General features: G+C 35.3%; 1 protein-coding gene across 5 annotated transcripts in view; it reads right to left on the bottom strand.

Annotated features, from left to right (window-relative positions):
* Positions 1–12,454, bottom strand: part of DCAF6 (DDB1 and CUL4 associated factor 6) — an 82,322-nt gene that overhangs the window by 40,134 nt on the left and 29,734 nt on the right. For all 5 annotated transcript variants that reach the window (XM_065676465.1, XM_065676466.1, XM_065676470.1 and 2 more), the window contains 5 exons: positions 11,833–11,968; positions 10,411–10,625; positions 8,717–8,810; positions 5,013–5,132; positions 4,529–4,774 (listed from right to left, as the gene is read on the bottom strand). In XM_065676465.1, coding sequence (XP_065532537.1) covers positions 4,529–4,774; positions 5,013–5,132; positions 8,717–8,810; positions 10,411–10,625; positions 11,833–11,968 — 811 coding nt within the window. The remainder of the gene's footprint in view (positions 1–4,528; positions 4,775–5,012; positions 5,133–8,716; positions 8,811–10,410; positions 10,626–11,832; positions 11,969–12,454) is intronic.

Genomic DNA, 12,454 nt, shown 5'->3' with positions numbered 1-12,454 from the left:
TCTACAGATAAGTTTTTTAAATGAATGCAACAGCTTTCTCTGTGTGTGTGTGTGTGTGTGCATGTGCACCAATGCGATTTTGATTAATAAAAATAAAAAAGCAAAAAAACACAACAATACGCTCTGAAAAAAATTAAACTGGGATTATAGAAATTGGTGGCAGAACAGCACCTAACCCAAAAATACATTTTACTATGAGCACATTTTTTATTTTAGACATTCCCAGTGGGTAAGAATTCAAAGTCTGGAAACACTGCTAAGCAGTTCTATGGAGAAAGTAATATATTGGATCACAAACAATTTAGTTTCATTCTCTTAACAGACTATTATTTCAGTTCCATCTTTAGAGACTGTTTTCACCATTTTATCTTTATTGATTTGTCAGTTATCCCTTTTGGGCATGTACCAGTCCAAAATACTGATTGGTTAATATTTTTTTTTGCCAACTGCTATGAAAGTAGATGTCCAAGCAATTTTTTATTCTTTCTTTTTAATCTTTTAATTTTTTAATCTTTTATTCTTTGAAGATTTCTGCCACTTACACAAATGTTGTATAGCAAGTGCTTCTCTTTAAACAACACAGACTGTGTCTGTATTAGCAATGGCTGGAGTACAACATTGACCTGAAACACTACTGAACTACTGTCATCTACAATATAGTAGTGTAGAGAATCTAATTCGGACTCAAATATTCACATCAAATGCTCTAGCTAGTTCTGTTTTGAACTGCCAGCCTAGGCCTATCCTCAAAGAATTTCTATCAAGGGCACTCTGGAGTATTCTGTATGTATTGAGGAAATCTGCAAAGAAAAAAATACCAGCACTATGAAATGTTAGAATACTAGAGAGCGTTACACTGGCATATAACCTTTAAGCAAAGCCTTTACAAATATTCCATAACCCTTATTCTTGCAGTGAAGCAAACAAATTTTCAATTTTCTTGTATAAAGAGAAATAAACCCAAACACAGAATCCAATAATTCAAAAGCCAATGGCAAAGACCAGTTAATATCAAACAGTCACAAGCTCTAATGTCCTCAATCTAATACCACATCTGGGAAATTCACCCTGCCAGTTTATGGTTGATGAGGTTTAGCAAGAAGGAAAAATATAAACTTCCTAAAAGGAATATAGCATCAAGAGATTTGCTATGAATAATTTTCATGTGCTATGAATATTTAGGGAACTTAGAAAGTCAAACAGTGTAGAAAATGCTTTTAAGGAAATTTCAGTAATGTCTAAAATCACAGTTTTCGGTACTTACTGCTGATTCAGTTCCACTCAGTGCAGAGACAGTTACAATTTAAGATGTAAAATGAATTACAATTCAAAATGCAAAGAGATAACTACTATCCCAAATATGTTCAATAACAACACCTTTTAACATAGTTCAGAATCTCTAAGCAAATGTTTATTTTTGCCAGCAAACGGAGTGGAGAAATAGAGAAAAAAAAAAAAAACAGCTATTGCCACTTTCCCATTCAAAATTTAAAAGCAAAGTTACTTTATCAGAACATATATAAAGATTAAGCTTCATCCTAATTAGTCAATTGCCCCTCTGTCCATGTCATGTGCCCTGTCTTCGTTCACACACACACCACACCCCCCCCACCTTCCCCCAATGTTACCAATGTGTATCTGGAATATTACTGGGGGGAATATTATATTTTACAGTTTGTTGTATCTGATGTTTATTTGTGATTTGAAACTACAGGATCTTAAAATTGATGTAAAATACGAATTAATGGTTTCCACTGAGTGGGCCAAGCTGTGTGAGAAAATTAATTTTTTTCCTTAGTGACAAGCATGAAAATCTGTCAAGCAACTGTTGTCTCATTATTAAAAAAATTGATTATTCAAACATACTGACAAGAACAGGCTACTGCAATTTTGCACTGATCTTGTTGATTATTTGCAGATTACTCATATTTTCAATATTATTCTTCTAGAATATACATTCTGATAGACTTATCCCAACAAGCTACAGCACTGAATCATTTTTGTACTATTTTGAACATGTACTTTTTCAAAACATTAAGAGATGAAGCAATTCAGATGCAGAAGATCACATGCTCACCACATGGCATATTTTTCTGGCACACCATGCCAACAATATATATGAATGATAATACATATGCAAAGATATTGCTACTTCAAAAACAGAATTACCACCAGCACCTGTGTTCAGCACAGAAATCTGTAGAAATGATTTATGGAAAGCTGTCTGTAAGTCTGTTCCATTCCGCACTACGAATTCATGCTCCAATTCTAAACAAGTCATTATCCAAAAGCATAATTTTCTAAGTCTTTGCTACAATATTCAAATTTGTATCTACCACCATTTCATGCAAAATGATGGCTGAAAACCTCTTGCTTTCTTTCTTCTGTTTCCCAAAATGCTTCCCCAGTCATCCATCTTTTACAACATAGCTTTATGCAGTCTTCCTACTCAACCCCACTGTATTTAAACTACCATTCCTATTATCAGTTTCCCTATCCTGCCATTCCAAAAAGGTTTTATTCAGCTCTAAACAGACAGAACCCTGCCCTTGATGAAGCCAGCAGTATTTTCACATTTATAGACTATGTGAGAGTCTGTGAGTAAATAAAATCTCAGAACTGAGCACTGTCATGGGTTACATAAGTATACAAATATTCCAAAATGGAAATTTACATTCAAACCTACCCATTCATAAACCCACTTCTACTGCTCTGCCATAACCTGTCCCTCTGCCCAGGAACTTCTTCTCTCCCTGAACCTGCCCATGTTATCCAAAGACTTCCCTGATAGTAATTTGTTTTAAAAGCAGTGTAAGTTGGATAAGGCGTTTACTAGCTGTGCAAACATGTAAGTTCAAATTAAGTTGACTCCTGCACAAGTCCTGTAGACAATTGAAAGATGATGCCTGATCCTAACACTAAATTCTGCATACAGCAATAAAGAATACCAGATAAAGTTTTGCTTTATTCCTGTGGGTGTGGAGTGTGTGCTATAGTGACTTTTTTTTTTCTTTTAAGAATCAGTGGCTAATCTGACATCCTGTTTAGGTGTACTCAAAGAACCTATCCAACATTATACAGTAAATTAGAAAGTATCTACTGTCACCAAAACAACCACCATTACCCCCTTCCCCCTTTGAAACTTAATATATGAAAAGTCTTAAGTCCACAGTAACACATGGAAAGAGGAAATGCATTTAAAGAAGAAGAGGATTAAGAAACAACAATTTCAACTTCATGCTAGCAGAATAAACTTTTACTTGGAAATTCAGAGAGACTCTGAGACGAAGAAGTAAACACTTTTTCTGGTCAGCATACATTTCTTAAAATGCTTCTGCTCACTGTATATTTCTTCTAAACAAGTATCAGACTAAGGCAAGGTTTGAAAGGGTTAGAATGATACATCTAAGGAATTTCATTTGATGTTTTTATCTTCCCTATCTTTCAGATACCAGATATCTAATTATTTCTCACCTGTCCCAAAGATTTTGGCTGCAGCAGCCACAGTACAGTGAATGTAGTAAATCTCCTTGGGAAATCTCCATCTCTCCTTTACTCCAGAACATCCAATTTAGGGACTTTTCCGATGACAAAGACCTTGATTATTTTTTATTCACCCTCCCCCCGCCCCAACAGAATTGCTACAAGACAAAAGGCAAATGTATGAAAACACCACTGGATTTTAAAATAATCAGGTCTAAACCTGTAGGCGTTTTAGATTGCATGAGCCTTTCCACCTCAACTGTGAGGCCTAGAAAGTCACTTTTAAATAGTAAAAGTAAACTCTTGTGCAAATATTTAACTCTAAAGGGCATGGCATCTTTTACTGAATAGATGGAAAAGGACAAATCAAAGCATAAGGTTGTCTTTTACTACCCAATTAAGTTTCTGACATTAACAGTGAAATCTACTTTCTTCTTTTTCCCCACAATAAGAATGTAAGTCTGTATTAAACTGAGGTGAGTTTCTTCAAGATACACAAACTCAAAAAAAATGAACAATTTATTAAGCAATAAAGGTACATCATGCAAGGTGATCCCTGTCTATCCAGACACTTTTAAGAAGCCAAAAAACACCATTGCTGACTCTGAAGATGTAGATTCCTCCTGAAGGAGACATTCTCTACTTTTTCTTTTTCCCTCTGATTACAACAGGCATGGGTTCTACTATTCATTGCACTGATGCTGCTACAGCCATGAAGAAGCCATGATGTTACTTATACTCCATGACAAGAACAGTAAGTTTAGAAAAATCATGCAATATTTTTTTATTTATTTCTACTTCAAAAGACAATATTGGTTATCTCCTTTGGGATTCTCTCTTCAAACAAATGTATACAGTTGGAGGTTGTGCTCTTTCTTTAAACCACAGAGCTGCAGTCACTTGGTAATTATAAAATACCTGGACTCATTAAGTATGTGGAAGGAAGAAAACAAATTGAGATCAATTACCTAAAATATCCTAAAATAAAATTGCTTCTCACTGAAAGCATTTTCCATAAACAATAACAAGATAGATTTCTTCTCACCAGACTGATGGAGCACAGGTTGAGCTGAGGCCCCTAAAGAAGGCCTTTGTTCATTATCAGGAGAGGACAATAATGAAGTTGAAGGGGGACTTTCTGTTGAAGATGATGTTGAAGGAGCTTGGGCTGACATTGTAGAAGAGGAAGATGATGGAAGTGGTTCAGAACCATCTAATTCCATTGCAGTTTCTGATTCTGTAGTAGGTGGCACGTTATTAGTAGCAGGAGCATCTGTCCGATTAGTCCCACCTTTGATTAAAAATAAAATTAAAAGAAACCAAGAAAATAAAGAGCACAAAGGTAAACTTACTCCATCTCTAAAGATCCCTTTGCATTACTATTCATATGGCAAACAAGTGCTCGGTTCTTCAGAGTACACTACATTTGTTTTAGTTTACACCTCAGAGAGGCTGATATTCATGGCTTGTACATCCAGTATAGGCATATTTTCTGTTTAAATTATTATTCTTGAAAAGAAGGATATCACCTCTGGACCGTGATCGTCCTCTTCCTCTATTGCTTTGTGCAACTTCACTAGCTTCTTCAAACCATCTTGACAGCATGTCTGACATCCTCTGCATTAGGGAGACGTTAGGACTTTGCTCCCCTGTAAAACAAGTAATACAAAAGTTTTATCTACAAGTCTACAAAAATGTTCATTTTCCCCCTTACTTTTTCTTCCACTAAAAAAAAACCCTACACTGCAACTTATAATACCCTGAATGATATCCCTTTTTCATCAAAACAGTCCAGCAAGAATTGGCAGCTGAATAAAGCACCACACAAAAATCAACCGTCCTTCCTCCCTTTCTGGTATACAGTTATCTGGAGCTCTTGTACACATGACATTGTGAAATTTATGTCATTCAGTTTTAAATGCTGGTTAAATAAGAAAGCCTAAATTTTTATGCTTTTTCCAGCTAATTACAAAATAACCACTTTAATCATTAGACAATGAAAGAGCAAAAAGACTAACATAAAATTGGCAGGTTTTTAATATTTCCAAAAGACTTCCTCATGACTTAAGATTTTCCTCATAAGCACAATTTAATACAATAGAAGTGTTCTTTTAGGGTTTTTTATTTTCACCTTTTGGATCTAATCTTAAGATTTCAAAAGACTCAAGCAGCAAAATCTTTTACATACTTCCAACATAAAACATTTTATTCTCATTTTATTTTATTACATATGAAACAAAATTTGTTCCAAGAGAGACTATAGGAAAAATTCCATTTGTAAAAGGCTGAAATAGAATATTTGAATCTTTCAGTGCTTTTTGTATTCTGTGAAATGTGGTGCTTTGGCAGAGGTTATTTGGTTTGAGGTTGTTTTTAACACATTGGCCTTTTCCAGTAGAAGTCCATTCCTCTGGACTGGACCACTCCATTCTTACTGAAGTAAGAGCTTCTGCTGCACTCCCCCTTAACCACTTTGGAAGTACATGGTGTTTAAGAAGCTTTTGGAAAAGTTTCGAAATTGAAGACCTTAGGAAATAGAATCCCTGTGAAGTACAATTACTTATCAAAATACAGATGTGCAGAAAACAAACAAAAGAAAACCAAACCTGCATACGAAAGCTAACATTGAAAGATTCTGAAGCATATTTGGGAAGAACACGTACCATGAGAACATGCCTCTCAAAGATCAGTGCTGCTACCCACACAGATGTTATAAAAGCTGAAAGACTAAACAAATATCCAGAGCAACTGATTATCTTTTAGGACTGCATATAATCTTCACTGCTAGGATATAGCTTTAATATATCTTCACTGGACCTTGCTTTTTGATTGTTTGCTTGAGTTTAAAAGACATTTACTGGGAATGGAAAAGGGAAGGGGAACACACCACCATCACCTGCCCCAAACAATGCCTTTGAATATGACACAAATGCCCTTGTCTATTCTCATTTCCACACTGCAAGTCTCTGACTCTTCCCTGGGATCCTTCCTTCCCTTCCTGTACCCCACACAGAGCAGCTCTGACCTCGGAAGTTTAAAACACACACACAAAAGTGAAATGCAGCAGCTGAAGAAAACAGACAAAAGGTAGCTAATGATGGGAAGAAAGGACAATGAACAGAAAAGTAAGTCACTGGTCAGCACCACATACCTAACCAATACAATAAAACTATTATCTCACAGTCACTACAGAGTTGTATCAAATAACACACAGTAAAAGATACTGAAGCTTTGCTTTGACAAAATAAAAATCTAGACAATGCCTATACTAGAGGAGTCCTTTTCCCCCAGCATATTTATTTGATATAATGGGGAAATGATAGCTAGAAGGACACTGAAGATATTTAGCTGAGAAAGAATTTAGATAAAGTTTATTTAGCTGAATTCCTTTAACTGAGTTTTTTTTTGACTGGATAGTTCTGTTTAGCATTGAGCAGTCACTTGGCATGGGAAGCTGAAATGGCTGGAGCCTTATGCTGCAAGCAGCTAACTCCCAACTAGATAAAGCTGAACTTAATTTACAACCTGTGCTTAGTTATGTAAACAAAGGCCTCAAGACCAGTGTAAACTGGAAGATAAAGCAGTTGCATCTGTTAGCAAGGAGAAACAAACTGGGAGAGATAAGAAGTAATTTACAGCTGGCCTCAAGAACACAAAAGAATTGAACAATGGGTGAGGAGATCCCAGACCAAAATTCACCACTGGACCAAGACATGTGCAAGGCATGGGAACAGTTTGTTATGGTCAGGTGCATAGCAAGTAAGGGTACAAAGCCCCTGGAATTTTTTTGTTCTGGCTCCCTCCTCAGAGGCACCCAGCTCAAGCTGTTCCTATTCCTGTATCACCCGAGTATTTTTCTAAGAATCTGAGTCTCTGCTGCCGGAAACCCTGAGCAAAGAATTTAAAAAAAAAAAAAAAAAAAATTTAACAAAAGCAACTTTGTGCAAAGGCAAAGCCACCACTACTTTTGATGGGAAAAACCTGCAACAAAAATGATAGCTGAAGTGTCCCTAATATGAGGAAATATACAAATATGGTGTCTGGAACGAAAGTATCAAGTAAGCAGAATGTAAAACTGTTAATCAAATCCTGTGACATTAGGATATGAAGGCACATGAAGAAATTAGGAAATTAAGAGAGCAGTTTAAAAGAAAGCAAAGAAAGTATTCCTTTATACAGTGGGTGAACTTCTTGATTTTTTTGCCATTGGAAATATTACCAACAGCTTCAAAAAAGGATTACAGAAACTCACAGGCAACAGAACCATACACACATTCTAAAGGAACAGGTAGGAATGTACCCTCTAAGGTTTCTAATCCAGTAATTTTGAATACTGGGGGAGCAACAAAGACAAAAGACTAAGATAAGATGATAGTCTCATGTTCTCTCCCCAGACAGCATCTCCTACTGTGTCAGATACAGAATCCTGCTCTACATGGACCATTAGTCTGATACACCTAGACACTTCTAGTTCGGTGAATCAGGAAGATGAGAAAACCAACACAGAAAGGAAAATGGTAGGCAGAAAAGGGGACTAGAACAAATACAATGTTAGATTTAAACAGAAACACAGATGAAGAGGAAGGTAAGTGACAAAGCATCCTCTGCCCTGCTTTGGTATCTCATTTTCTCACACTAAAGCATAGTTTTTGAAATGTTCTAGTTACTGAAACCTCAAGGAATTGAGTAATATATTACAAACATGAAAAGATAAACATAAAAATTTAGTTACTACATGTATTTTATTAAAAAGTGAATATTAGAATCCTATTGCTTTGAATTTCAGACTCCTAATGTAACTTTACAGAGCATTTCATTTGTAACTTTGATTGCTTGAGTCTTCACTACAAAAAGAGAAATACGCATTTGTGTTACTACATGACCAATGACAATAAATAAATAAATAAATAAAGCTCCCCTTGATTTACATCAGCCTAACTGAAGCAGCATAATTTTTCTGGTAAGAATATTTTCAACTTTGATATTAAAAAAAAAAAAAAATCACTGCAGAATAGCAGTTCTGTGGTAAATACTAAAATAAAATAAATCTTAAGACCTGTCAGATTCTTAAAATATGGACAGTTTAATCAGAAGCACTTACACATTTCAGGAATATTTAAGAAGAACTGAAAATAAAACCCAAGCCAAACAGAAAATAAAACAACAAAAACCCAACCAAAACAAAACACACAAGCAGAGGTAACACCCTCCCCTCTAACTCCAAACACTTTACCATCTCTTTCTCGTTCACTCTCAGGCCTTGCTCTTGGTCCAGTGTCTGACCAATCCCCTCTTAGCCGCAAGCGTTTAACGGGAGGTTGCCGTAACTAGAAGAAAAAAGGTGAAGGGTGGCAAGAGGAGGGATAAGAACAAGAAAGGTATTACAAAGTTATTTATGTTGGACAGTAGCGAATTTAAAGTCTAATAAGTGCAGCATCTCCATTTTCTGAAGTTACATAAATTTGTATCCATCACAAAATATGTAACATCAGCTGTACATTCATGAATAAGCACAACACTGTATCAATAGTATTCATGAGTTTCAGCTACACAGAAATTCAACAGTCTAACCTAATGACTCTCAAAACTAACACAGCTTTTATTTTAAGCAATATTAACTTCACTATGTTGAGGCTTTCCATAGTGAACAATAATAATTAAAGTCTCTTCATGTCAAAAAATGAAGCTTCAGTTTAATGCAATATGGATGTGATATTAAACAAAAGGAAAAAAAACAACTAGACATCGACAAGACATATTTTGAAAATACACCTCAACTTATTTTTAACCTGTGGTGGTTTTTTATAACAGAGTTTTTTGTAGCAAGAAGTATAAAACAAGTACTACATAAGTAGTATTACTTTCCGCGATTTGAAGAGAAACAGCTAGTGCTTTGAACATTCAGAAAGGCAGCTCAGAGCCTGAAATTAAGTGTATTGGCTGGATATTTCTGGCTTAAAAAAGAAAAAAGAGAGAGAGAAAAACAGGTGAACAGTTGTGCTGAAAATTTTAAATTAAATGCAAAACCCCTGTGGTGAAAGCACATTGAAGTGTTAACTTTCAGGAGCCAGCACATTCAAGAAGAAAGCTTGTAAGAATTCCTTCTTACTCCATATAACTTAAAGACAGAGTGAAAATAAAACAGCATTTAAGGGAAATCATTCAGCAAGAAGAGATTACAGTATATATTCTGTGCCTACAAAATAAAAGAATGTACAGGATGTGTTATTAACAGGCGGTCACAATCTTCTCTCTATAGTAACCAGGCAGTCAACTCTCCACTAAATTACTTCACATCAGATTAACATTACACAGAAAAAAGGGAGTACATCACAATTTTCTGGGTTCCTCTTTACTTTCTCCTGCCCCAGTGAGGTAATGGTGTAACTCAAATCGACATTATTCCTCAGTCCTATGAATCTACACCTCTTTCTGATCAACATTATTTGTCCTAGTGGCCCAGTAAATACAGAATGGTCATTGCTAGTAACAGGCCTTTTTTAATACTGCTCAGTGGCTTACCTCCTCAATCTAAACATTCTGTACCCCGCATCTCTGTCATTATATGACAACTTTTAGCAAAGAGTATTTATTTCAAGGAACATGCTTCTGGTGTCATGGAAAATAACAGAGAATACACCCCAGAGGGACCTGCCACCTTTGCTGGTCTTACAACCTGAGGTTCACACAGATGGATTTATCTTTAGGAGAAGGAAACCAGACAAGAAAGAAAAACAGAGTGACAAAATACCGTAAATAGATAAATAAATATATTGTAAACATGCAAGTTTTGTAACAATCTGCCTGTCACATCTCCATCTATGAACAGCAAAATGAATATAAGATTAATTTAAAGGGAAATACAAAGTGTGCCATGAAGAAAAAAAAACCCAAACCCCATGAAAACAGGTCATCCTAATCACTTGCCTCTTCCCGTCTCTCTTCAGCAGAAGGAACCTTAAGTTCTCGTGCTGTGTCATCCTTGGGATCAAACAAGTATATGTAATCTGAAGAGTAACTAACAAGGATCTCTTGTCCATCTTCACTATAACATAGAGATGTTACTCTGCAGGATTTGTTATTGAGATGAGGAGGAACAAAACGTGCCACCATTCCAACAGTGCCCCTACCAGCATAATTTCCTGTGTGGAAAAAAAAAAAAGGGAGAGGGAAGGAGAGGGAGAGAAGAGACAGAGAGAAAGAAATGACACATTTACTATTGCAAATTTTCAACAACTTCAATGTACTATTTATTTAACATCCAACAAGATGATCAGGGGAAAGATAAGTATCCTGTAGCTTCTGCACTAAATTGGATCTGAATAGCGACAGAGCTTACTAGTAATTTGTATTTTTATTTACAAACACTATGTACATTATTTAAAAAAGTGAGAGCACATACACAAATATAATCATGTGTCACATACCATCATTTGATAGGTATATGGATGCTGCCAAATGTAGCACAAATGGAAATTTTGGAATCTAAGAACATTTACACAGTAATAATACTTATCTATATCTACACACAAATTAGGAGGGAATTCATAATATGAAGTTTTGAAAATTTAGGACACAAATTTGCTACCCAAAATGTTGTTTAAAATACTGTTTTTTCTTTGAGACATAATAATGCTGTCCCTTTCTCTTCCACCACAATCATCAACAGGAAAACACTGCAAGAAATGACCGACTGTGTGACACAGTTTACTTGCATGAATGTGTGTGCATAGCTATGTTTATTAATTCATGTGTCCAAACACTGATCATACATTATAAGAAAGAGATATGTTAGAACTATGCAACACACTTCTGCTTGTCACCCATATCTTTTTTATAAGATCCTTGGATAAGCATCTGAAGCATTTGTAGCTCTTCAGTGAAATTATGCTAGATATAGCAACAACTACTGCAAAGCTAAGAGTATTCCATGATATTAACACCCCTTCCCATAAGAAGCAACACATTCCAGCATGGCAGTGTACAAGAATATATGGACTTCATTACAATTCAGGTGGACGACTGCAGGCTGCAATCACTAGCTTTTTGGAATCTTGGAATCACACATTTCAAGGCAAGAGAAGAGACATTATGAAAGGTCTTTTTCTGCATTCAGTATACAGTGTATTCTAAGATGGATGAAGAAATTTAAGTTTACTTACTTGAGGATTTCTGTATTAGCAAATATTAGAGTGAAATTTATTATTACAAAGCATAGTTCTCAGAGAAGCAAGCTATATTTCATTTGGTATATTATATTTCAGTTATTCATCATCTATTTTGGGAAAAAAGAATAGAAACTGGAACTGCGAATGGTTATAAAAGCTTACTGTAAGGTAAAGTTTGTACCTGTTGCTCTTGTACCAAGCATTCGTCGATCGTATATCCTTACTGAGCTATCAGAACAACCCACAGCAAGATAGTATGGGACTGGTGGACAGATAGCAACAGAAGTGGCAGCACGACGACAGTTTATTAAAATATCCTGGAACAAACAGAAATACAGCATTCAAATAATGGTTCTAAATATTTGAAGTGTAATTCTAATTTTTAACTTCAGGACATTTAGTCAATGAGTTTTTTAAAAAAGTAGTTCTGGCATTGTGAAAATAGATTGTAAATATGTCAAACAAAAATGCCACTGTAGAGAAGGAAAACTACCAGAGAATGAAATACAGCATGAGATCAACTAAAAAAGCAAACAAATAAACCAGACCAAAGCACAGGGGAAAAAAAAAAAATACAACCAAAAAAACACCGAAACAAAACAACATACATTTAAGAACAGATAAGCATAACAACCACAGATTTATAAACTAGCTTGCACCTTGGATTTTCCTATGGAAACACATGTAACTGTTTTAGAAGAGTAGAAGTAGTATAGAAGAGTACCAAATATGTAGGAACAGTATAAATTAATTTATACTTAAATAAGTAAAGCATCAGAATAGATTTAATCTATTTAGATTTA

Source organism: Lathamus discolor, chromosome 4, assembly GCF_037157495.1.
Source record: "Lathamus discolor isolate bLatDis1 chromosome 4, bLatDis1.hap1, whole genome shotgun sequence".
NCBI lineage: Eukaryota > Metazoa > Chordata > Aves > Psittaciformes > Psittacidae > Lathamus > Lathamus discolor.
The sequence above is the reverse complement of the archived record's forward strand: the minus strand, read 5'-3'. Positions and strand labels throughout refer to the sequence as shown.